The sequence below is a fragment of the Loxodonta africana genome, chromosome 16, assembly GCF_030014295.1.
Source record: "Loxodonta africana isolate mLoxAfr1 chromosome 16, mLoxAfr1.hap2, whole genome shotgun sequence".
NCBI lineage: Eukaryota > Metazoa > Chordata > Mammalia > Proboscidea > Elephantidae > Loxodonta > Loxodonta africana.
Window position 1 is genome coordinate 69,474,407 of NC_087357.1, and position 25,964 is coordinate 69,500,370.

At 51.0% G+C, this 25,964-nt stretch overlaps 1 protein-coding gene across 2 annotated transcripts in view; it reads left to right on the top strand.

The window, feature by feature from the left end:
- The window catches only part of SLC29A3 (solute carrier family 29 member 3), a 58,218-nt gene that overhangs the window by 9,214 nt on the left and 23,040 nt on the right, over nt 1-25,964 (top strand). Inside the window, exon 3 of one of the 2 annotated variants that reach the window (XM_010589203.3) lies at nt 18,568-18,650. The exons of the other annotated variant lie outside the window; for it this stretch is intronic. Within the exon in view, the coding sequence (XP_010587505.1) occupies nt 18,568-18,650 (83 nt within the window). The remainder of the gene's footprint in view (nt 1-18,567; nt 18,651-25,964) is intronic. 2 annotated transcript variants of the gene reach the window in all.

Genomic DNA, 25,964 nt, shown 5'->3' on the forward strand with positions numbered 1-25,964 from the left:
AGAATGCCCATTTCACAGATAAGGATGCTGCCCCAGTTGACTGTTAGCTCTTTGGGGGCAGTGATTGCAGCTCTCTTACTGTGTATTCCTGTGCCCCCAGCACACCTAGCACGGCGCCCAGCACATAGAAGTATGCTATTAATATTTGACGTATTACTTATTGTATGGCTGGTGAGGAAAGCTCCTTCACCTCCATCAAAGGGAGCAGACACTCATCTACGGGTCACAGTGGCTACCACTTAAGGGCTTATGATCTGTCTGGTGGCTTAGCACCGATATGAAGTAGGATTCCTACCATAGGGAAGGAAGCTAGCTTGGCCGGTTCAGCAGGAAAGGGCTTGAGGCTCTTCCTCCCCTTATTTACATCACCAGTGTCACCCTTGGAGCTGGTTCAGCCCCTGAGTGCCCCAAGAATGCAGGATGGCATGACTTGGGAGCTGTATTTATGATCAAAGGGAAGATACCTCACCTTGCTAGGAAGGGTTAAAAGCAACCAGGGTCAACTGGTTTAAAGAAGAGGAAGTTGGAGGATGGATGATCAGAGGTCTTGGCAATGATGGGCCAGCTTTACCAAGCCCATGCCTTGCAGCCCATACCCACCCCGCTTTGACCTACCGCCTTACTTCACCTACATGATGACCTGGTGAGTTAGGTACTTTCATCTCCAACTTCCAGATGAGGAAATTGGGGCTCAAAGAGGCTAGGCCACTGACCCAAGGTCATTTGCTGGTAAGTGACAGGACTAGGATTTGGACCAACATGGAGGTCAGCAGAGCCCAGGCTTGTGACCAGCCTGCTCTATGGCCTGTCCTTTGCCTTGGTGCTTCTCAGCCCGGATGGCACATTTGAATCACCTGGGGAGCAACTTTAAAATCTTCTGCCTGCCCCACGCCACCCCAGATTCTGATTCAGCCTGCGGTGGGGCCTGAGTACAGGCGTTTTTAAGCTTCCCTAGATGAGGCTTACACAGTCAAGAATGCCTTAGCGTAGTCAATAAAACACAGGTAAACATCTTTCTGGTATACTCTGTTTTCAGCCAGGATCCATCTGACATCAGCAATGATATCCCTGGTTCCACATCCTCTTCTAAATCCGGCTTGGATTTCTGGCAGTTCCCTGCTGTTGTAATGCTGAGACCGCTTTTGAATGATCTTCAGCAAAATTTTGCTTGCATGTGGTATTAACGATATTGTTCGATAATTTCTGCATTCGGTTGGATCACCTTTCTTGGGAATAGGCATATATATGGATCTCTTCCAATCAGTTGGCCAGGTAGCTGTCTTCCAAGTTTCTTGGCATAGATGAGTGAGCACTGGCAGTTGTCTGTCGATGTACTGCTGCAACCGTTTTTTGAATTATCTTCAGCAAAATTTTACTTGCATGTGATATTAATAATATTGTCTGATAATTTCCGCATTCTGTTGGATCACTTCTTTGAAATGAGCATAAATATGGATCTCTTCCACTTGGTTGGCCAGGTATCTGTCTTCCAAATTCTGTGGCATAGTCAAGTGAGCTCTTCCAGTGTCGCATCCATTTGTTGAAACGTCTCAATTTGTATTCTGCCAATTCCTGGAGCTTTGTTTTTCACCAGTGACTTTAGTACAACTTGGACTTCTTCCTTCAGTACCATTGGTTCTTGATCATGTGCTGCCTTCTGAAATGACTGAATGTCAACTGACCAGTTCCTTTTGGTATAGTGACCCTATGTATTCCTTCCATCTTCTTTTGATGCCTCCTGTATCATTCAGTACTTTGCCCATAGAATCCTTCAGTATTGCAACTTGAGGCTTGAATCCTTTCTTCAGCTCTTGCAGCTTGAGAAATGCTGAGAGTGTTCTTCTCTTTTGGTTTTCTAATTCCAAGGCTTTGCACATTTCATTATACTTTACTTTGTCGTCTCATGTTACCCTTTGAAATCTATTCAGCTCTCTTCCTTCATCGTTTCTTCCATTCACTTTAGCTACTCAACATTTAAAAGCAAGTTTCAGAGTCTCTTCTGACATCCATTTTGGCCTTTTTTATCTTTTTAATGACCTCTGTGTCTCTTGTGGACTTGTTTTAATTTTCTGTAGCAACTTGTAATTTGAAAAACCCTGCTCTATCTGTTTGCCTCTAACCTCACCGCCATCCCACAAGGACGCACCATGTCCTCATTCTGCAGAGCAGGAAAGTAGAGACAATAGTAACTTACTGATGCCACACGAACACCAGGATGAGGGGGAAGGGGCTAGAGGGAAGGGGCTGCAACCCAGCTGTATTTGAGTCAGCTTCAGATTTCCTGGGGCACTGGGCAAAAACCCAGTTTCCTAGGCCTGGCCCTGCTACCTCCCAAGGTGAGGCCTGAGCACTTTGTCAGGTGGTCTTGCCATGGCCAGCTGATGGAGTAGAGACCCAGGAACCTCCCATCTGTGCCACACTGCTGCTGCTTGAGAAGCTTGTACCCTTCTGGGTATAGCAGGTTTTTTTTTTTTTTAATTTATTGTGCTATAAGTGAAAGTTTACAAATCCAGTCAGTCTCTCACACAAAAACTTACACACACCTTGCTATGCACTCCTAGCTGCTCTCCCCCTAATGAGACAGCAGACCTCTCCCCTCCAGCCTGTATCCCCCGTGTCCGTTCAGCCAGCTTCTGTCCCCCTCTGCCTTCTCACCTGGCCTCTGGACAGGAGCTGCCCACATAGCCTCATGTGTCTACTTGTGCCGAGAAGCCCCCTCCTCGCCAGTTTCGTTTTCTGTCTTATCGTCCAGGCCGAGCCCTGTCTGGTGAGTTGGCGTGGCAGGTTGTCAATGCTCCTATAGGCTGAATCTCACTGCAACCCCCACCAAACCACTCGCTGTCAGGTCCACTCTGGCTCATGATGACCCCATGTGTGTCAGAGTAAAATGTGCTCCATAGGGTTTTCAGGGGCTTTTTGGAAGTAGATCACCAGGCCTTTCTTCTGAGGCACCTCTGAGCGGACTAAAACCTCCAACCTTTTGAAGAGCAGTTGAGCCCATTACCTGTTTGCACCATATCACAGCCCAGATCTCTCCAAATCCAAGAGATGTGTAAACTCCACTTGGCAACCCACTTTTGAAGAGTCAGATTCCAAACACTGGTGCTAAGTGAGTGGAATATCCGTCATGAACCCAGAACGGGATGGAGGTGGCCATCTGGGCAGGGCGAGGCTGGGCAGGAGGGGGTCAGGTTCCTGCCCCAAGGTGTGAGTGAGCGGTCTCCAGGCAGAGAAGGAGGCCAGCCTCCCAGCTGCCCAGTCACTCGGGCTGGCAAGGTTGGCTGCACTAAACCATTTTTTAGAATCAGAACCAAAAGTGAGTCATTTTTTTATTCCCTTATCCACCCTCTGATTCTAACTGCAGACCCAGCCAGCGTGCCATTCCTGATAAATACACCTGTGATGGCTTTTTCTTTTGCTTTTAGCTCTTGAGCATCCTACAGAGGGAGAGAAAAAAACCCAACCTGAAGTGCTGTCAGTCAATGCTTTTGGCTACCTTGACTTCTCTAATTCTCTTTTTATTTTCTCCCTGTACACTCACAGCCGCCTCTCCCCCGCACGGTGTGCCCTCACCCTCCTGGGCCATCGATCGCTCCCTCTCTGCCTTCGATTTTATTTCTTCTCTCTCACGTCCTTAGAATCCAGAGGCGATTTCCCCGACAAATTGGAACATGGCCTGGGCCTTAAGCGCTCAAGCATCTCTTTAACATGATTGATCATCACAAGTATCCAGAGAGCATAACCCAAATTAGAGTCTTTACACCAAGAAGCCCAGTGCCTCTGTTACCGTGAGTCATTATCCTGGAAGGCCTGTGGTGGTGGCAATGCCTGGGGGCCCCGGCCAGCCTCTTGCCATTCCAGGATCTGGTGTGTCTGCCCGCCTGTGGCAGCCTGTGGTTTCCACCCACGTGGGCCTCCAAAGAAAAGCAGCCTCCCCATGGGGAGATGGCCGTAGGAGGAAGTGTCTGCCGGGTCCGGCTAAGGACTCCCTTTTCCTGGTGGTTCCCTCCTATGGAGAGTGACTGGAGGACCCCATGCCTCCTCCCCCGTCCCAAGGCCATGTTCCTTGTCCTTTGCCCCCAGCCTTGTGACACTGATGCCTGCGGGGGCTGCAGAAGCCACTCCAGTCAGGCGAGGGTTATGCGGGTAGGTGGGGAGGTTTCATGGAAGGCCCTCTTCCTCCTCACCCTGGCCACGAGGCAGAGATCAGGCAGCAGCAGAAGGAGGACAGGCTGCTCTCCCCCAACCCCATCAGAGCCCAGGAGCCCTTGGGCATGGATGTGCCGGGCCTCTTCCCCCAACCCCATCAGAGCCCAGGAGCCCTTGGGCATGGATGTGCCGGGCCTCCTTCTCTGATCCTTCTCTCACCGTCTGTTCTGAGCCATTTCTTTACCCATTACGGGTCCAGCCTGAGGGTGCATAAAAACCAAACCCGTTGCTGTGGAGTCGATTCTGACTCATGGTGACCTCATGTGTGCAGAGTAGAACTATGCTCCGTAAGGTTTTCGATGGCTGTGACCTTTTGGAAGTAGATGGCCAGGCTTTTCTTCTGAGGGACCTCTGAGTGAACTTGAACGGCCAATCTTTTGGTTAGTAGCAGGGTACTTAACCTTTTGCACCACCCAGGGACTCTTCAGGGCACATGGGGAAATAAAAAAGAACAAAAATCACAGAGACTATCTTGTCCTTGTTAGAGAGCCTGAGGAAGGGGTGACAGAGGAGGGGATATAAGGGGTGACGGAGATAATGTCTCTGTTTTCCTTGTTTTCCGTGCCTGGTGATGTGTGGTGGAAAGGCCCTGGGCTTCAGGAGAGCTGGTTCTGACTCTGCCTCAGACTTGCTGGTGACTTGGGTACATTTCCTTCTTTAAGAAATGAGGTTAGATCAGGGCTCTGCAAACTTTGTATGCAAAGGGCCAGGCGGTAAATATTTTAGGCTTTGTGGGCCTTAGATCTCTGTGGCAACTGCTCGCCTCTGCCAGGGTAGCGTGACAGTAGCCACAGACAGCATGTAAGCGAGTGAGCTTGGCTCATTGGGTGCCAGGATTTAGAACAACAGGTGGTGACCCAGATTTGGCCTGGGGCAGGAGTTTGCCGAGTCGGGACTAGGTGCCCTTGTAGCTCTTCCCAGCAGTGGTGTTCCATGAGGACCCTGCCCTGCTTTAAGTCCCTGGTGGTGCAAATGCTTAACACTCTCAGCTGCTAACCAAAAGGTTGAGATTTGAATCCACCCAGATGCTCCTTGGAAGAATGGCCTAGAGATCTACTTCTAAAAAATCAGGCCTTGGATACCCTATGGAGCACAATCCTACAGTGGCACACACGGGGTCACCATGAGTTGGAGTCTGGCACTGGTAATGTTACCCCATTTTAGTTTTCTTTGTAGCACTTGTCACTACCTGGTACGTTATCCATTTGTCTGTTTATGTGTTTACTGATCACCTCCTCTACGAGACCCTTAGTTCCATGAAGGCAGGGAACTACGGCTAAGTCTCCTGTGTTGAGAATATTTACTGAACTCAATAAATATTGGCAGAGTGATGAATTAATCTGTGTTTGTAGAGGGCCTATCATGCTGGACCGGAGGGAAGGGAGAGAAGGGGAGACTGGTTATCCCAGGACTCTGCACTTTTGCCTAGCACCCAGGAAGTTTATAAGCCTTTCGTGGAGTCACCCACCAGGCTAACCCTGTTTCCCTGCCCAGTTAACAGGACACTACACTCCCAGCCTGAACACATAGGGGTACCCTTTATTTCCCTCTGTCCTTCTACCTCCACATTCAGTCCATAGGTAAGCCCTGTCAATTCTGGAAGTAAATCCCTCTAATTTTCTTTTCCACGCCTGTTGCCCTGGTCTAAGCCTCTCTGGCAGCCCGGCTTCCATCACGCCCCCTCCAGTCTATGCTCCGTGGAACCCACAGAAGTGATCTCTTTAAGACACAAAATGGGAGGCCACCCACTGTGCCAAATCAGGGCACAGCTCTGGAGACAGGTGGCTGGGTTTGAGCTGTGGTGACCTTGGGAGAGTTACCTAACCCCTCTGAGCCTCAGATTTCTCATCTGGAAAATGAATCTTCCCTCAAAGGGCAGCCGTGAGCATCGAGGGAATCAGTACGTGAAGTGCGCTTAGAGCAGCAGAGCACGGGGTTGTTGTTGTTAGTTGTCGTTGAGTCGATACAACTCCCGGCCACCCCGTGTGTGCAGAGTAGAGTTGCTGCAGAGTGTTTTCAAGGCTGTGATCTTTCAGAAGCAGAGGGCCAGGTCTGTCTTCTGAGGTGCTTCTGAGTAGGCTCAAACCACCAACCTTTGGGCTAGCAGTCGAGCGCGTAACCATTTGGGCCACCCAAGGACTCCTTGGAGCGTGGGAAGGATTCAGGAATTGTGCACTGCTACCAAGTTTCTCAACTAGTTAAAATCCTGCAGTGGCTTCCCTTTAAGATCCAAACTTCGACCATACCTGAATGCCCTGCCTTGTCTTCCCGGGTTAACCTGGTTTTTAGTTGCTTGATCACACAAAGTTCATTCCTGCCTCAGAGGCAAACATATGCTGTTCCCTCCATCCAGAATGCCTTTCCCTTCACTCCTCACACAACTGACTTTGTGGGTCTCTGCCCAAACGTCTCTTGGCTCCTCTAAGAGGCCCCTTCTCCTTCTCTCTACCTTTGCTAACATAGATCTTCCCTACAAGTCTCTATTTCAGCCCCCCATTTGGATTTTCTTTTTACTGCAATTATCATGACTTGCAGAGCCTTGGTGGCACAGTGGTTAAGAGCTATGGCTGCTAACCAAAAGGTTGGCAGTACAAATCCACCAGCTGCTCCTTGGAAACCCTGCGGGGCAGTTCTGCTCTGTCCTGTGGGGTCACTATGAGTTGGAATCGACTTGACGGCAATGTGTTTTTTTTTTTTTACTTGCTATGTACTCATTTTTTGCCTGCCTTTTCCACTAGACCAGGGACATCTGTCTGGCTCATCCTGGCATCCCCAGCCTCTAACAAGTGTTGGACACATATAATGTGCTCAGCTGTTATTTGTTGAATAAGGAATGCACTATAGGTGGCCAACTGCCTTTAACGTCTATTGAGTGAGTAAATGAATGGACAAATAAATGAGTGGCCACTATCACCTGCTTCTTGTCCTCCACTCCTTGCACTCACTCTTGGCCGGTGATTCCCTCTATGCATAGCACCAGGCATATCGTTTGCTATTCAGAAGCCTTCTATAAAAAAAAAAAAACAAAACTATAGTAGCCCCCTAAAAAAAAAAACACTGCCATCGAGTCGATTCCGACTCATAGTGACCCTATTGGACAGAGTAGAACCGTCCCATAGAGTTTCCAAGGAGCACCTGGTGGATTTGAACTGCCGACCTTTTGGTTAGCAGCCGTAGCGCTTAACCACTACGCCGCCAGGGTTTCTCCATAGCCCCCTAGTACCTTCTAAAATAAAAACCCTCCTTCAGCCCAGTACCTGAGACCGGCCCTTAATCTCCCCTCTCAGCCTCTCTTACCTCCATGTGTGCCTTCATTGAACCAAAGAGGAGCCCCCCGAGGTATCTTGGAAAAGGACCAAAAGAGAGGGGACAGTGTGTGGAGGAGCCCAGGGGAGGGGCAGGAAGGGAAAACTTCATGGAGAAAAGGGCATGACAGCTTGAGAGGCAGATGAGCTTTGGACACATGGGTCCAGCCTGGAGTTGGGGAGGTGTAGGGGGTGACCAGGCCAGGCCCGCCAACAGCTTGGGCAAAGGCGTGAAGGTGGGCTGCCTGGGGGGTGGGGCAGTGGTCACTTTTTTGTGTCTGGAGCCCTGGGTGGTTATGACAAGTCTTGGGAGATTGGGCTGGGATGACTGTGCGGAGTGGAAATGGGAGCCACAGGCAAGTGTGGAGATGGGGGGGTCAGCACATGGACTGAGCCTTGAGGTGAGGATGGAAGGATGAGCCACGGGGCCTTGGAGGAGCTGCTTGAGGACTCCCCTCTCGAAGGGGTTTTTTTTTTTTTGTATGCCTGAAAATGTTTTTATCTATTTTTTTAAATTGTACTTTAGATGAAGGTTAACAGAACAAACTAGTTTCTCAACAAACAGTGCACATATTGTTTTATGACATTGGTTAACAGCCCCACGACATGTCAACACTCTCCCTTCTCAGTCTTGGGTTCCCTGTTACCAGCTTTCCTGTCCCCTGTTGCCTTCTAGTCCTTGCCCCTTTAGTTCCATGTTGTTTTATGGGCCTGTCCAATCTTTGGCTGAAGGGTAAAACTAAGGGGTGACTTCATTACTAAGCTGAAAGGGTGTCCAGGGGCCATACTCTCAGGCTTTCTCCAGTCTCTGTCAGGCCAGCAAATCTGGTCTTTCTTTTTGAGTTATAATTTTGTTTTATATTTTTTTCTAGGTCTGTCCAGGACCCTTTCTTGTGATCCCTGTCAGAGCAGTCAGTGGTGGTAGCCGGGCACCATCTAGTTGTACTAGACTCAGTCTGGTGGAGGCTGTGGTAGATGTGATCCATTAGTCCTTTGGGCTAACCTTTCCTTTGTATCTTTAGTTTTCTTCATTTTTCCTTGCTCTTGAAGGGGTGAGACCCTGGAGTATCCTAGATGGCTGCTCACAGACTTTTAAGACCCCAGACGCTCCTCACCAAAATAGAATGTAGAACATATTCTTTATAAACTATGATATGCCAGTTGAGCTAGATGTTTCCCGAGACCATGGTCCCCATAGCCCTCAGCCCAGCAATTCGGTCCCTCAGGGAGTTTGGATGTGTCTGTGGAGCTGCCATGACCTTGCCTTGTACAGGTTGTGCTGGCTTTCCCAGTATTGTGTACTGTCTTACCCTTCTCGAAGGGTTTTGATTTGAGGCACCTGGAGTTTAGGCTCAGCAGGCCGCCTGGTAGTGGTGTCCTGCAGGCAGTGGAAATTGGTCTGAAAGCAGGTACTGGTGTGGAGTGGGGTCATCAAAGCCAGTGGTGGTGAGCATCCCGGGAAGGAGCTGTAGCAGAAGGAGGGGTGGAACTGAGGATGGAGCTCAGGAGGCACCTTGTCCGGGTGGCAGAGAGCCAGAGGGGGATGAGCTGATGAGGAGAAGAGCAGAGGGTAGCCTGAGGGGCATAAGGACTGAGACCAGGCCTTGGTTATGAGGAGGGGGGCTGCTGAGAGGACACTGGGGACCCTTGGAGGGAGTGTTTCCCCAGCCAGGCTGGGAGGCATCACAGCGTAAGCCGTTGGGGCACAGACTGCATCTTCAGCGAGTGTGGCATCTAAGGGAAGGAGCAGCCTGGTGCTGGAGGCAGCAAACTTGGCTTTCTAGCCCGAGGGAGAACTGAATGACCCTTCTGTCTGGTAGCGGGGGAGGAAGGACCAGCAGTGAAGGAAAGAGAAAATGCAGGCAAGAAAGCCGGGTCCTCAGCGGGGCACTGGAGAAGTAGCTTAGGCTGGAGGAAGAGCCCTTTTGCTCCAGAAAGCCTTGTCCAGGGCAGAGGGAGGTGGAGAAGAACATTCCAGAAAGCTTCAGGAGCTTTATCTTCTGGCAGGCATTTCAGAGGAGACTTGCATACGGAAATAGAGAGCAGGAGAAGACCTCTGAGTTATGGGGAGCAAGATTTATAGTGAGTGGCCCCTGTGAACACAGGCCTGAGCGTGGCCTGAGAGGCTGAGGAACAGAGGGCGGATGTTGGAGCAGCATGTGTCCTTGTCCTTAGGGTGCCTGCAGGGGTGTGTTTTGTCTGGCCAGCATTCCTCCGGGGCATATCTGCCTGAGTCCCACCCCAGCTTTGCTCTGCCTCCTGGCCCCTGGATGCCCCTCCAAGCCTAGCTGGCCCCTGGGGCAGCCATTGCCCCTCCCACCCTGTTCAGCCAGCCTTCCCAGCTCATCCATGCCCTTGGCCACACACCCATTTCCTTCCTTGGGCCAGGACCCCAAACACGGGGCCTTGGGACTCACTGACAGGACATTAGCTATACCCCTTATAGGGGCACCTGCCCTCTGCCCACTTCTTAGCCTGCCCAGGAATGATTCAGGCTGATGCTAAGAGTGAGGGCACATCCCAGCAACTTCCCAGGCCACAGAACTCGGCGATCCAGAGGCAGCAAGTTTGCCATGGCAGACTATTCTTGGCTCCAGCCTGCTTGCTGCTGCTAATTTCATGCCCCTGTGATCCAGGTAACGCTCTGCTGCCTTGAGCTGCCACCCCCAGGCTTGAAGTGCTTTTGCTCGCCCAGCAGGAGCCCAGCTGCCTCTGCTGCCGAGTTCTTGAGGTGGGGGCTGCACAAAGCTGCTCGCAGAAGCCACCGGGCGGTGCGGGCTCAGATTCTGCCGCAGCTCCTGACTAATTTGCTGCACTTTTTTCCGAGTGCCCAAATGGCGTTCAGGGGAGAGAAAGCTCAACCAGGGCCTGCCGGAGATAAACGGGCTCATTTCAGGGCCTCCCTGCCTGAAGAAACCTCTTTACCTGGACCCTGAGCCTGGAATTAAATTCTTCCAGAAGAGACGCTTAGCACGGAGCCTCTCAGCGTGGCGGAGGAGAGGAAATGTCCCCCGTCGTAGAATGGGCCTCACATCTGGCCAGCCGGCTGTAGTGGGCTTTTAAATTGCATTTGAAGAGAGCGTCTCCCCTCTTTCCTGGTGTTCCCGAACTGGGCCGGAGTGTTACGGATGAAGATGAGTTTCCTCTTCACCATCGCAAGTGAATTTTAAGTACCCACCCCCCTGTCCACGCCTGAAGAAGCTCGCTCATACTCGCTCGCCATCTTGGGGACCACTGGCGCCTGACACCCCTGGTCAGGCTCTGTCCACAGGCTAGATTTTGAGCCTTCCCCTCACCCCCCACCTCCAGGAGGCTCTGCTGAAGTTCACACAGTTAGGAGAAGGCTTGGCCATCTGCCTGGGGCTTCCTGATGATAATGTCCTACTTAGCATGGGCTGTGCTTATCAGCGGGACTGTCTGTCCATTTGGAGAGGCTGACAGAACTAAGTGCTTTTTTTCTTAATCTTCTCATTTTTTGTTTTTAAAGCTACCCAGATGCAAAGGCCTATGGACATGCCCAGGGAGAATGAGCAGTGAGGTTTGAGGAGACAGAGAGGAAAGAAATCAAACCCCACTGTTCGCTGGCCAGGCAGGTCACCTATGCTTAGGGGCTGGGGCGGAGGGAAGATGTTACCTGAGAGAGACGTGTCTCACATTCATGGAACCTCAGACCCTGCAAGCTGGGCCCTGTTTTCTTCAGGGAAGGTGTGTAGGCTTCTGGCCCCAACCACTGGGACATCCTTTGATCCCAGGGACAACGTGTGGGTTCGCACGTCTGTGAGGCAAGCAGCCTCGGCTAGGATGGCTGTTAAGTTTGTGAGGTGATGATAAATCTCTTCCCACCCCATCCTTGCTCTGCCTGCATCCGAAGTCCCCACCCCCAGCACTCACCAGGTGCACGCCTCTGTGCAGTTCATCCACCTTTGTTAGCCTCAGGCTCCTCATCTGTAAAATGGGAGCAGTCCCAGCCCTGTCTCTCTCTCACAGGCTGTGGTAAGAGCAAATGGACTGAGGCCTGTACAGGCCACATGTGAGCTGCTTTGTTCAAATTATCGGAGTTAATGGGTGTCTACAGTGCTCCCATCTCCTACTCCATTTCCTGGCAGGTGCCTCTGATGATCTCTGACGTCCCCGCTGCCAGAGGCTGGGTGCTGAGTGCACCTTGCCTCCTGAGCCTCAGGTAATTGCAGGTACAGATAATGCTGGGGAGATAGTTGAGAGTAGGGAGATTAGAGGAGACACTCAGCAGAAGAAAGGGCCGTGGATCTCCTGCCTGGCCCAGCCTGCTGAGGCAGAGAAATCAGCCCGGGGAGGCCTCCTCATCTCATAATGCCCTTGCCTGTTGTCTCTGTCTGCCTTCCAGCCCTGCCTTCTTGCTGGATCACCGTCTTTCACCTGTAATTACAAACTGACCCCCGGGCCTGAAGGCTTCACGAGCTGTGTAGTATAAACAGGGCTGGCGTGTTGCGTGGCCCTGAGGGGCTCCGTTCATATTCTGGTCTACAGGGATGGTGCCCCTGGTAGTTGTGCTGAGCACAGCTGCTTCTGTCATGCACGGGGGCCCCAGGCCATCAGCCTGATGATCATTTCTTCCCTTCACTCCTCTGTGGCTGGAGCTGGCCTTTGGGTTCCTTGTGTTCACCTCTGAGTGGTCACAGGGCACCTGGTGGGATAAATGACAAAGAGCCTTTTGAGGGAGCTCTCAGGAGTCAGACTCAGTGGAGGTGAACTGTGGCATTGCCCTGTGCCACCCCCTGTTGGATGGACGGTCCCCATCGTTTCCGAGAGAGCAGTGCTGTCACGTCCTAGCTGCAGTGTATTCATTCCCTGAGTAAAATGGGAGAAGGCAGCTCCAGCACCTTCAGAAGCAAATGAGATGAACCCAGGGAGGAAGTGCCAGGTGCACCTCCTAAAGTGCCTAATCAGGAACTGACCTTGGGGCATCCCTGATGGGTGTTTCTTAGGAAGGTGTTGTCTTTGAGAACAGAGCCTGAGGCCAGGCCTGATGGGCTGGTACTCTGCTAGGGAATGCAGTCCTGTGGAAGTAAGAGTGAGGGGGAGAGGGAAGTGAGGCAGGGATGGAGAGAGAGGACAGACGAGGTGCCCAGGACTGAGCCAGCCACAGGTTTGCGACACAACACAGTTGGTTGCTCTGGTATATGGAACATCTCCAGAGAAGCCATATGGTTATCAGGAGAGAGGAGGGGCACGTGACTTACCTGCTGGCTCCTCCCTGTCTCCTATTTCCTGTTGGTCAAAGTCTGCATCATGGGGCTCAGGGATATTACCTGGCCCCTCCAGCAGCCACTTGGAAAGCAAGAGCCCCTGGGAGAGCAGCCTGGTCAGTGCACAGGTGCAGGGGTCTCTCCTTGTCAATCAGTTCCTCCTGTGGTGGCAACAGTGACAGTAGCTTTATGACCATGGGAATGACCCCTATGACCCCTGTGACCAGGAAGCAAGGCAGGTGCCTGAGGGGCAGAGGGTGAGCAGCCCAGGGGTGGCCCATAAACTAGGTCCAGTTTGTTGAAATCAGTGCATGCCACTTCCAGAAATAATCCCAATCTCTGCAAAGGGTTTGGTGAGGAACAGCTAAGCGTACAGATGAGGTCAGCAAGCACAGCCTTTGGTCCCCTCGGGGTAGAGAAATTGGTTCTCTTGTCTGGCAGGAAGTTGAAAAAAGGATCATGAGCATCTGTTCTTGTTTTCATCAAGGAACTGAATTTAAGTTGAAACAGGAAGGCTACAATATTCAGGAAAACCCTGGTTTGTAGAAAACTAGCTATCCGAAACCCTCATGTATTAGTTTGCCATCTGTGGCTACATAACAGAATACCACAAGCTAAGTGGCTTAAAACAACACACATATCTCATCTCACAGTTTCTGTGGATCAGGGGTCTTGGCACGGCTAGGCGGGGTCCTCTGCTTAGGGTCTCACTTGATTGTCTGCTGCAATCAAGGTGTCAGCCAGGGCTGCAGCCTCAACTGAGGCTCAACTGGAGAAGGATCTGCTTCTACACTCACTCAGGTTCTTGGCAGAAGTCAGTTCCGTGCAGCTGTGGGATTGAAGCTTCAGTTTCTTGCTGGCTGTCGGCTGGAGGCCAACCTCAGCAGCTAGGGGCCATCTGCAGTTCCCTGCCATATGGGTTTCCCCAGCAATGCCACATGCCTTGTCACAGCCAGCAAGGGAGAGAGAGAGCAAGATGGGTGCTACAGTCTTATGTTATACAGTCACATAATCATGTACACGTAATCGTGTGTATGTCACCTTTGCCATATTCTGTTGGTTAGAAGCAAGTCACCCACAAGGAGAGGTGATTACACAAGGGGATCAACACCAGGAGGCAGGAATCATAGGGGCCACTTTAAGAGTCTGTCCACCACACCTCATTTTTCTAGAATTCTGCTTACAGGAGGTCCCTGAGCGGCGCAGATGGTTTGTGCTCGACTACTAACCTGAAGGTTGGCAGTTCAAATCCACTCAATGGTGCCATGGAAGAAACACCTTGGAGATACGCTTTTGTAAAGATTACAGCCAAGAAAACCCTGTAGAGCAGTTCTACTTTGTAACATTGAGGTCAGAATCGACTCTACGGCAATGAGTTGTTTTTTTTTTTTTTCTGTTTACAGGCAAAAGCAGCAAATAGTTAAAATAAAACCTACCACATGCTTATATCAGGAATTAAATTTTTTTTTAAAGTTCTGTGTAGGTGCCAAGTCATCCTAAGTCACCATCTGCAGCCTCTGATCTGTACCTATACAGAGATGGCCCAGGGCCATGTCCCCTCTACCCACCAGCTTGTTCTGTGAAATGGGCTCGGTCAACAGAGGGAGTCATAGCCTCATCCAGTTGTCAATGTTTTTTAAATGTTTCAACATTAAAAGAAAAGTTTTCTGCTTATATATCAACAAACCAGCACATTCTATTACCTGGAAAATCCCCATTCCTTAAAACATTCAGGGAACCTGAACCCACTCGGAAAAGCAAAAACAGAAATTCCCTTTCCCCGGTGATGTCCGTTCACAGACTTGCCTCGGGATGAGCAACCATGGACTGAAGGGAGCCTTATCCGGGGCTCAGACTGGGGGCAGCCTTGGCCCCCAGCTGCAGCCCTGTCTGTGCTTGGGAGGCTAAGCCCCCGCAGGCCTTTTCCTATTGCTCCTCCTGATGCCGGCCGGCCTCGCGTAGGCCCAGCCATTGTGTCAAGATGTATTTGACAGACTGCCAGGGCCAGTCCAGGCTCGACTGAGCCCATCAGGGCAGGAACAATGAGGGGCTCCTCAGAGCAGGACGGCCTTTTCTAAGGCTCATGGTTGATGGACCACACTCGCTGCGATTATCATTTTAATGGCAAGGGCCACTGTGACCTTATATTCAGGGTATAGATTTCAAAGACCACAAAGCACTTTGCCGGCTTAAAAACAGACCAGGGAACAGTATGTGCTTGAGACTAGAAGTTGCCTGTTTGTGAGGTCTCTCTTTCTTGGCCCCCAGGTTGCAATCATACTCTCCCCCCAAAAAAACAAAGCCCATTGCCAGTTGAGTCGATTCCGACTCATAGCGACTCTATAGGACAGAGTAGAACTGCCCCCATAGAGTTTCCAAGGAGTGCCTGGTGGATTTGAACTGCCACCCTTTTTGGTTAGCAGCCATAGCACTTAACCACTGTGCCACCAGGATTTCTCATACTCTCCCAGAGAGGAGAAATCCAACATTCAGCCCTCTGTTTCAAGGTCCGACTCAAACCTCACCTCCTCTGAGAACTTTTCCCAATCCATACTCATTCCTGTCCTCTCAAGTGCTCTATCCTCCCTTCCCCTCCCCCCCAAACTCCCTTAACACCCTCTGCCTCTGAACTGGCCAACCCCCCAACACACACACACACACACACACACACGCACACAGAGTTCTGACATCTTTTCTAGTGGTGTTTTGAGCTGTTACAAAGCCTTCACAGTGCGCGCTGTCTTACATCCCCAATGGGACAAGTTCCTAAAGAGTAAAAACCATGTCTTAGACTCTGGTGCTCCCTTCTTTGGCGGAGTTCTTTGCACATTGATAGATACTCAAAGTATTTCCTCAATTAAATTTCTTAAACTTTCCAAAGCAGAATACACACACAGCTTCTTCCTTTTTTTTTTTTTTTTTGTCGCGGATTGAACAGTGTGACTCAGATACAGCCCTTGTATTTGTTACATAGTAAACGCTTAATAAAAAAACCGAAAGCCCTTTGCCTTCGAGTCTTTTCCAAGTCATGGTGACGCCGTGTGTCACGGAGTAGACCTGCTCCGTGGAGTTTGCTTGGCTGTGATCTTCACAGGAGCAGACCACCAGCCCTTTCTTCTGTGGTGCTGCTGGGTGGACTTGAACTGCCAACCTTGAGGTTAGTAGTCGAGTGCAAACTGCTCGCGCCACCTAGGGACCATAAATGCTTAATACGTGTAAGCTATTTTCAGGGCTTAGAGCTCATCATTACTGACCTGCTGTTCATGGTGCGACACAGTGACCAAAGCCAAAATAGGTCAGCTCTTCTCAAGGGCTTTTTTTTTTAAGTTGAGTATATGGAGGTATAATGTACGCCAGTAAAGCCCACCCTCATCAGTGGACAGTTCTCTAGGTTTTGACCAGTTCATACAGTAGCCGTGCAGCTCCTTTGGCCAAGAGTTCCAGGAGAGTCTTCACCTCGCTATGGTCTTGTGCACTCTTTGTCTGTCACACCTGGGAGCTGATCCCAGGAAAATGCCCTTTTTCCTCATGCTGTCCAGTCCAGGAGCCACAGTCCAAAATGGTCCTGGCCTTTTATAGCAGCACTACTGAGGGAGCAAATCCAGACTTGGGGCCCAATGTATTCCTAAGGGGTCCCACTTGGCTGCAAGAACGTGAGGACATGGTTGGGTCATAACAAAACCGGTTTGGATAACCCTGCAATCTGACAAAGGACTAAGAAGGTCGATAAGGCAAAAGTTTTATTTTTTTAGAAATATACTGAGTCCTGCCCCCATGGCCTCAGTCCATGGGGGACAAGTAGACTGGGTGGAAGCATGGGCTGCAGAGCGTCAGAGGCCTCACCGAGGGAGGGACAATGTATTATCCATCCTTCAGTCCCCAGCATGGGCTGCAGGGTGTCAGAGGCCTCACCGAGGGAGGGACAATGTCTTATCCATCCTTTGGTCCCCAGAATGGGCTGCAGAGCGTCAGAGGCCTCACCGAGGGAGGGACAATGTCTTATCCATCCTTCGGTCCCCAGAATGGGCTGCAGAGCGTCAGAGGCCTCACCGAGGGAGGGACAATGCCTTATCCATCCTTCAGTCCCCAGCATGGGCTGCAGAGCGTCAGAGGCCTCACCGAGGGAGGGACAATGTCTTATCCATCCTTCGGTCCCCAGAATGGGCTGCAGAGCGTCAGAGGCCTCACCGAGGGAGGGACAATGCCTTATCCATCCTTCAGTCCCCAGCATGGGCTGCAGAGCGTCAGAGGCCTCACCGAGGGAGGGACAATGTCTTATCCATCCTTCGGTCCCCAGCATGTTGCTGCAGAGCATCAGAGGCCTCACCGAGGGAGGGACAATGTCTTATCCATCCTTCGGTCCCCAGAATGGGCTGCAGAGCATCAGAGGCCTCACCGAGGGAGGGACAATGTCTTATCCATCCTTCTGTCCCCAGCATGGGCTGCAGAGCATCAGAGGCCTCACCGAGGGAGGGACAATGTCTTATCCATCCTTCTGTCCCCAGCATGGGCTGCAAGGTGTCAGGGGCCTCACCGAGGGAGGGACAATGTCTTATCCATCCTTCAGTCCCCAGCATGGGCTGCAGGGCGTCAGGGGCCTCACTGAGGGAGGGACATTGTCTTATCCATCCTTCAGTCCCCAGCATGGGCTGCAGGGTGTCAGAGGCCTCACCGAGGGAGGGACAATGTCTTATCCATCCTTCGGTCTCCAGCATGGGCTGCAGGGCGTCAGGGGCCTCACTGAGGGAGGGACAATGTCTTATCCATCCTTCAGTCCCCAGAATGGGCTGCAGGGCGTCAGGGGCCTCACTGAGGGAGGGACAATGTCTTATCCATCCTTAGGTCCCCAGCATGGGCTGCAGGGTGTCAGGGGCCTTACCGAGGGAGGGACAATGTCTTATCCATCCTTCGGTCCCCAGAATGGGCTGCAGGGCGTCAGGGGCCTCACCGAGGGAGGGACAATGTCTTATCCATCCTTAGGTCCCCAGCATGGGCTCCAGAGCATTGGGCCTCACTGAGGGAGGGACAATGTCTTATCCATCCTTAGGTCCCCAGCATGGGCTCCAGAGCATTGGGCCTCACTGAGGGAGGGACAATGTCTTATCCATCCTTCGGTCCCCAGAATGGGCAGCAGGGCGTCCAGGGCCTCACTGAGGGAGGGACAATGTCTTATCCATCCTTAGGTCCCCAGCATGGCCTCCAGAGCATCGGGGCCTCACCGAGGGAGGGACAATGTCTTATCCATCCTTCAGTCCCCAGCATGGGCTGCAGAGCGTTGGGGCCTCACTGAGGGAGGGACAATGTCTTATCCATCCTTCAGTCCCCAGAATGGGCTGCAGGGTGTCAGGGGCCTTACCGAGGGAGGGACAATGTCTTATCCATCCTTCAGTCCCCAGAATGGGCTGCAGAGCATCGGGGCCTCACTGAGGGAGGGACAATGTCTTATCCATCCTTCAGTCCCCAGAATGGGCTGCAGGGTGTCAGGGGCCTCACCTAGGGAGGGACAATGTCTTATCCATCCTTCAGTTCCCAGAATGGGCTGCAGGGCGTCAGGGGCCTCACCGAGGGAGTGACAATGTCTTATCCATCCTTAGGTCTCCAGCATCCAGCACAGTTCACACTGGTGTCTGTTGAGTGATGGAATGAGTGGACTTAGGTTGGAGATGGCGGGAGGACCATACTATCTTGGGATAGATTTACTCATCCCTCGTAGGTGTCTGAAGACAGTGGGGAGAAGCCTCACCTCCCCACTAGTCTGCTCTCTGGGGGGGTCCCTCACCTCCACCCTGCATGTGACCTCAGTGGCCTCCTCACCTCTGTGCTTGCAGAACTACTTTGAGAGCTATTTCGCCGTTGCCTCCACCGTGCCCTCAGTCCTGTGCCTCACGGTCAACTTCATGCTTGTCAACAGGTATGTAGCTTTCAGGCCCCAACCTTTGTCTCTGGCCTTCTCTACTCCCTTTTTATCCACAGCTGCTTTTTTTCTGCCTGCTTAAGTCACGGCTACCAAAGTAGGGGGCAGGCAGCTCAGACTCATCCATGAAGATCAAGAAGTCAGATCAGTTACCTGGGCCTTGTTGATAGAATCCCCATTTAGGGGCTGGATGTTCACCTTCCAACCATGTCATGACATCCTGTCAGTAAACAGGTGGAGGCGTGTGGGGACACATGGGTCTTCCCCCTGCTTCTCTCAGGGAACGTTGGCCTTGTAGCCAATGGACACCATGTAGATGGAGTGGTAGGGCCAGAGATCAAAGCTGTGGAAGCTGGCATTTCTGAGAGCAGTTAGAAGCCAAGAGCCTGAGATCCCCCAGCTCCAGCTTTCATCACATGGGAATGGGTCACTTAACTGCTCAGTGCTAAGCTGGTGAAACCAGCTGATATTTTGACCATTCACAAAGGAGGCCTGTGGGGAGTTTCTGATGTTGTGTTGGTGAAGGTCTGAGAAAGCCTCCATCTGGATGCACCATGGAAGAAGGAGTTACCTAGGAGCTGGCCGGGCAAGTTAGCCTGGCCCATTGACCCCACTGCTGACTGTGGCCATCCATTATCAACTTAGGTTTACAAGGGCAACTTTGCCTGCATTTCCCCCATATTGCCACTAGGGGCTGACAGTAGCTACATGATGACCCAGAAACTCAGGCATCTCCTGGGCATAGCCTACTGCAACCTAGACCACTCATGGCAAACTCCCAGCTCTGACCAGTCTGTAGTGAGTGCCCGGATCTTTGACTGGCTTCTCAGGCTGAGTTTCTAGAGAAGCAAAACCAGTGAAGTGTGTGTGTGTGTGTGTGTGTGTGTGTGTGTGTGTGTGTATAGAGAGAGATTCGTATCAAGGAAATGGCTCACGCAGTTGTAGAGGCTGGAAAGTCACAAGTCTGTGCATCAGGCGTCAGGCTGGAGGCTTCTCCTGACTCACGTAGCTGCAGGGGCTGATGAACCCAAGGTCGGCAGGTCAGACAACAGGCTGCTAGCTCATAGACTGTGGAGGCTGATGAATCCAACATCAGGAGGTAAGATGGCGGCCGCTGGCTCAAGTCCCAAGAACCAGAGTTCAGATGATGATGAGCCAAATCCAGGATCCAGCAAGCTTTGCTAGAGAGTCCATATATATTGAATGCAAGCCATAGCCCCAAGGAAATTCCCTTTCAAACGACTGGCTGTTCGTAGCAGATCTTACTATGGAGGAGATTACCTTATATCAGATGTCATCATGGAGGTAATTACATCATTACATAACTGCTAAACTATATCATAATTGCCAAATCACTGAGAATCATGGCCCAGCCAAGTTGACATACAACTGTAACCATCATAGTCCACCCCTTGTCAACTTGGCACCTGTACAAAGCTCCTTAAACCATACATAATACCTAAATAAAGACAATTATAAAGTCATACTTGTGCCTAACATAATACAACTAACACGTATATAATGGAAAACGCACTAGCCCTGTTCACATCTTATATTTTATAAATGAAGAATACAAAATATTTGATGCACACATACAAGGAAGAAATACTCATAACAATGACAGTCCTCATTTCTGCAACTGGTCACATGGTCATGGCGGGTATTTAGAACTACCTTCTTCCACCACCCTTTCCATATTCCCTTTACCCTCAGCAAGCACCTCAGCTAGTTGTGGTTCTTTGTCTGGTGGGGTGACTCAAATCTTCATTCTTGAAGGGTCTGGGCCATTAGTAGTCATGTCGGAATTGGGTTGCTGTAGTTTTCCATTGATTTTAATCACAGGGCATGGTGGTACTAAGCGACACCCTAAGGGATCTCCTGCTTCCCAGACATACTCTTCTTTACCTCCATTTTGTAATATCAATCCAGTTTCCTCTGGGTGATCAGGATCAATCACACCAGCCAGTGTGGTACCTCCCTTCTTTGCCTGTCGACCCAGAAGCTTAAGAATCCCAAAGTGGCCGGGTGGCATTCCTCACTTTCAGTTCAGTAGAATCAGTGATGTGTCTCCAGGTGGGAGCACTCCTCCCTTTGGAACTAAGACCTCTAGATCTGCAGAGCATAGGGTTGTGGGGACAGGAAACAAAAATTTTGTGAGTGAGTCATTAGAAGTAATAGTGAATGGTGTCACTCCCATTTCCACCCCTTAATTCCTGGACTCATGAATCCTGGCTATGGGAGAAACAGCACTATATATTGGATGCTAGTTGAGAGCATATACAGCCTCCTGGAGAACATTGTCTTCCTCAAGGGGACCAGGCCTCTCCTTCATTCAAGGGGCTGTGGGTCTGTAAACTTGCTCAAGTCTGGGAATTGATTGAAGGGCTGTGGCTCTCCATTTTGGCAATTTGAGTTAGACTGCCTTTCACTTGACCTAGATTCTTCTGCTTGTACAAACAAACAAAAAAAAAAACCAAACCTGTTGCCCTCGAGTCAATTCCAACTCATACCAACCCTACAGATCAAGTAAAGATTTAGTGGATTTCCCATGTTTCACTCCTAGGGACACAATGACTGAGTAGCCAGTGTCATAAGTCCATACAAGTCAGACTATTCTGATTACTGCTTTGACTCTGCTGTCCATTACAGTGACCACACCTACTCTGTCTTAGTTGATTGAGTGCAGCCACTGGGTCCAGTCAGCCCCATTGTAGTTAAAAAACCCAGTGCCGTCGATTCAATTAGGTATCTTAATTCAGTTACGGCAGTCCCCACTGTCAAATCTGACTTACATAAAATAGCAATCACACCAGTCTTCAAGGATGCAGATCTCCCTTCACAAATTTGTTCCTCACCGCTGTGGTAAAATGTTTGTCCTCTGGGCACTCCATTTATGGGTGTATGGCTCTAGCCTGATAAATCCACTCTAACATGCCAGTTTCCCTAAGCCTTTGGGTATCTTCTTCTATAATAAATCAAGGCTGGTCTGGTACTTCAGCTTGATTTAGTGTAGGCCACCGTGTAACCTGTGCTTCAGCGACCCAACCAAATAAACTATTAGATTCCTTCCTAACCTCTCGAGCTCAAACATTGAAGAATCTATCCTTAGTGGGCCCATATCAATAAGCGCAGACTGATCCACCTTTATGTTCCTTGCACCATTATCCCACACTCTTAATAGCCATTCCCACACATATTCCTCAGGTATGTTTGCACATATTAGAAAAATCAAGCAGTTCTTTTGGAGTGTAACATACCTCCTCCTGGGTCATGCTTGGTACTTCAACTTTTGGGGCTTGCTGAGGCTTAAGCTTAGTTATAGGTCTAAAAGCAAATATGGGTGGTGGGGATGTGTTTTGATAACATTCAGCAACTGTCTTATAAGGCATCTGCCTCAGGCAATGCCCCAGGCTATGACTCAGATGCCGCCCAGATGATATCTCAGCCAAAGGGTCTTCAGACGCAGCTGGGTTAATCTCATCAGATGGACATCACAGTTGGACAGGATTCTGAGGCAGGTATGGTCTCAGGGAGGGTGCCTTGATTCCTTAGTGGTATCTGCTCTGAGTGCAGGAGGAGAGAGGGGACACCCTGTGTCTCCTGTGTGCTCACCCTGGATAGACCAGCCTTTCCAAACATTATGCTGTGGGGCAACTCCAGTTATCTATTGCTGCATAAAAAAACTAGTCCAAATCATAGCGGCTTCAAACAATAGCAATAATGAGCATCTCTCGTGGCTCTGGGGGTCACCAAGTCTTATCCAGTGGCTCAGGCTTGCTGTTTCTCGTGCAGTAAATGGGTCTGGAGCAGCCAGGGCCCCTTGGGCATCTCCCTCCGTGTTTCTTCTCTTAATGGCTCACATGTCAGCTCGGTGTAGTGGGACTTATACTGCATTGGGGCTGAAGGCTCCAAGAAGTGTTCCAAGAGAGCAAGGCGGAAGCTCATGGTTTTTGTAACCTAGTCTCAGGAGTCATGTAGTGTCACTTCTGCCATATTCGATTGGTCTGGGGAGTCACAAAGCCCACTCACTTTCAAGGAGACACAGGCCCCACCTGTCAATGGAAGGAGTGTCAAGGAATTTGCAGCCACCTTTTAAGACCCTCACAGGGGCCTGCCCACGTGCAGGCTGGAAGAGCGAGAAAGATAATGACCCTCAGATGGGCCTGAAGGCCTTGCAGCTCCTCTCACGAGCCACTGGCCCCTTGCCTGCCTCACCTGTGCCTTGCCCTGGCACACAGGACTATAGTCACTGTCCTGCAGGTGGGGGCACAGCCTCCAGAGACCCTGCCCCAGGAGAAGAGTGGCACCAGCTGCAGGGTCAGGTGTCTCTTCAGCACCACAAGACCTTGAAGGACAGAGGTGGGTCACTGGCACTACTGGCAGAAGAGTAAGTGGGAGAAAAGGCGGGGACACAAGAGGAGGAGGGCGAGGAAGAAAGGGGTGACAGAGCCATAGCAGTGGGGAGGCCTAGGCTTCTCCCTGCTCTGTTTCCTTCCCAGGCCTCTCATGATGCTCTCTGTCCCCTCCCTCGCCTGACCTGGGAGTGGGAGTGTTTTGCAGTCAGGATCCTCCCCCACCAAAACAAAAAAAAACACCAAACTTGTTGCCATCAAGTTGATTCTGATTCAGCAACTCTATAGGACAGGGTAGAAGTGCCCCATAGGGCTTCCAAGGCTGTCATTACGGGAGCTGACAGCTACATCTTTCTCCCGTGGAGCAGGTAGTAGGTTTGAACTACAGACCTTTTGGTTAGCGGCCGAGCATTTAACCACTGCGCTACCAGGGCTCCTTCAGGATCCCACAGGCTCACATAAATGCCTCATCTCTTTCCAAGCTGTGGGAAGACGGTTTGAGGCTAAGCTTTTTTTTTTAAGCTGTTTTTTATTTAATATGTGAGATTGAAATGTCTCCTTTTCTACCCGCCTGAAGAACCCTGGCCTTCCCCGACTGGCTTATCCATAATCGCCAAGTGTTTTATTATGTTAAGTCTGCAGCATCATAAATACTTATGAGGCAGATTTACATTTTACAGACTTTTGAAGAAATCAGACCCTTGGGGTCCTGAGCTCTCACAGCCAGGGAGGGAAGGTGGCACCTGGGGACAGCTGGCAGCCCTCTCTGACTCCCCTTGGTAGAGTGACCTGTCCCAAGATCCCAGGGCTGGGGTCATCTCGGCCATCCCATCCCAGAGAAGAACCATGGGCATCATCAGGGCAACACTTGTCTGGACTTTCCCTAAAGCCTCAACAGTGTCACCATCCCTTGGGCCACTTCGCCCGGAGTGGAAGCAGCAGAGGCAAAGCCAGAATGCTCCCATCAGCAGGTGTGGGCAGCTGACACGTGGCACCATTTCATAAGTTGTATGAGTGTTGAAAACAGCCCCGTACAAGATCCCTGTGGGCTGGTGGGAGCCCAGGGGTGGAGGCTGGGCCAGAGTGGTTTATGCAGTAAGCAATTAGCGGGCAGGAGGGAGGCCTCTGCAGGTAAGGGACCTTAGGGGATATAGAGGCAGCCTTCTAAATGCACTGCTTTTTAATTTAATGCGTTTGGCGCGTTTGCATCCTCATTGCCTACTCTTTCCTTGTCTCCCGCCCTGGGGCTGCCTGGGTAAGAAGTCCCCTAGCACTCTCCAGAGCCACGTTCCTATTCAAACAACGAATTACCTTGTAGTGACAAACTTGGGAGTGCTTCCGTGATGCCAGCAGCATTCCTGGAGTGGACTTTTTGTGCTCTGGGTTCATGAGGAGCTGGTTAGAGGCAGGGGCGAGTCCCAAGGTGGGCTAGAAACACTGCAGATGTTTACAGCTGGACTCCCTGTCATGCTGAGAGGGCCCAGAAGCAGGGAGGTTTGGCCCTGCCGTAGAAGCTGCTCCTGCACTGCTCATGTCCCTTGGTTGTCAATTTGTGCATCCAGTGACTATTCACCTACCAGGTCCCGATGCTTGGCACAGGATGTGATGGAGAATAGCCAGGCCCTGCCCTCATGGCACTGGTTATGGCCCCCAGTCTGTCCTTTGTCTCCTTCTTCCCCCAGGAACTGGTTCAGATTTTTTGAAATTTGACCCCAGCCTATCTCTCCACTTGAATTTCTTCAGATTTAGAATCATAAACTGGAAGGGACCTTCAGATTGTCTTGTCCAGCATCTTCTTCTTAAAGATGAGCAAATTGAGACCCAGAGAGGTTGCATATTTGCCTAGGGTCACAGAGCGAGTTAGTGGCAGAGCTGGGCAAGGGTCTGATCGATTGCATGACCCAGGCTCCACGCCCCTGCTGGCTCTTACTTTTGGGGTGGGTGGGCAGGTCAGGCTGTGTGACTGGGTTACTGCAGGCACCAGAGGTGAGGCCTGACTGCCAGCCTCCAGGACAGCTGGTGTGTGCTTACAGTAGATACATCGGGCCCCCCGGGATCTGTCCAGGTGCTGGCCTCCAAGGCTGCCCGCCAGTGCCTGCCCAGGCTGAGTTCCCTACAGATCCTAGGAGGGTGACAGAAGCCCCAGAGTGAGCCTTGGTGTGGGGCTCACAGAAGCCATCCCTGAGACAGGGATTTGAGTGCAAGTAGTTTATTTGAGAGGTGAAAGTGGAGAGTGGGGAAGTGAGACAGGCCAGGGAAGGCAGCTGATGAAGCGTACTTCATCAAGCCAGCTCCCAGAGGGTGACCAGAGCTCAGTGCTGCCAGGGAATTCTGGTAGCCAATGTAGACTGAGGGGTAAGGGAGCTGGGGTATTTATCCACTGACTTACCCCAGTCATTGGTTGAAGGTGTTCATTACCTGTCACTTCCAGCCTGCTTCATGGACCAGCGGATCCCCAGATGGTAAGAGGGAGGGCACATGGGCAGAGCCCTGACAGCATTGCTGTTGACTTTGACCATGTCACTCCCCAGCTTAAAACCCGAGGTACCTCTTTGTGTTAAGGGCACTCTTGGTAACAAATGACGCCTTTACCAGTTGCCATCGGGTTGATTGCAGCTCATGGCAACCCCATGTGTGTCAGAGTAGAACTATGCCCCATAGGGTTTTCGATGGCCAGTTTTTCAGAAGTAGATAATGCTCCATAGGGTTTTCAACGGCCAGTTTTTCAGAAGTAGATTACCAGGTCTTTATTCCAGGACACCTCTGGATGGATTCGAACCGCTAATCTTTTGGTTAGCAGCAGAGCATGTTAACCCAGGGACTCCAACAAGTGATAGAGATGCAAAATTGGATTTAGTCATTCTCTAACCGGAAAATTAAAGTCAGTTCTGCCTTCAGGCATATTTGGGCCTAGGGGATTGCAAACGTCAACAGGCCTCTGTCTTGCGCACCATCTCTG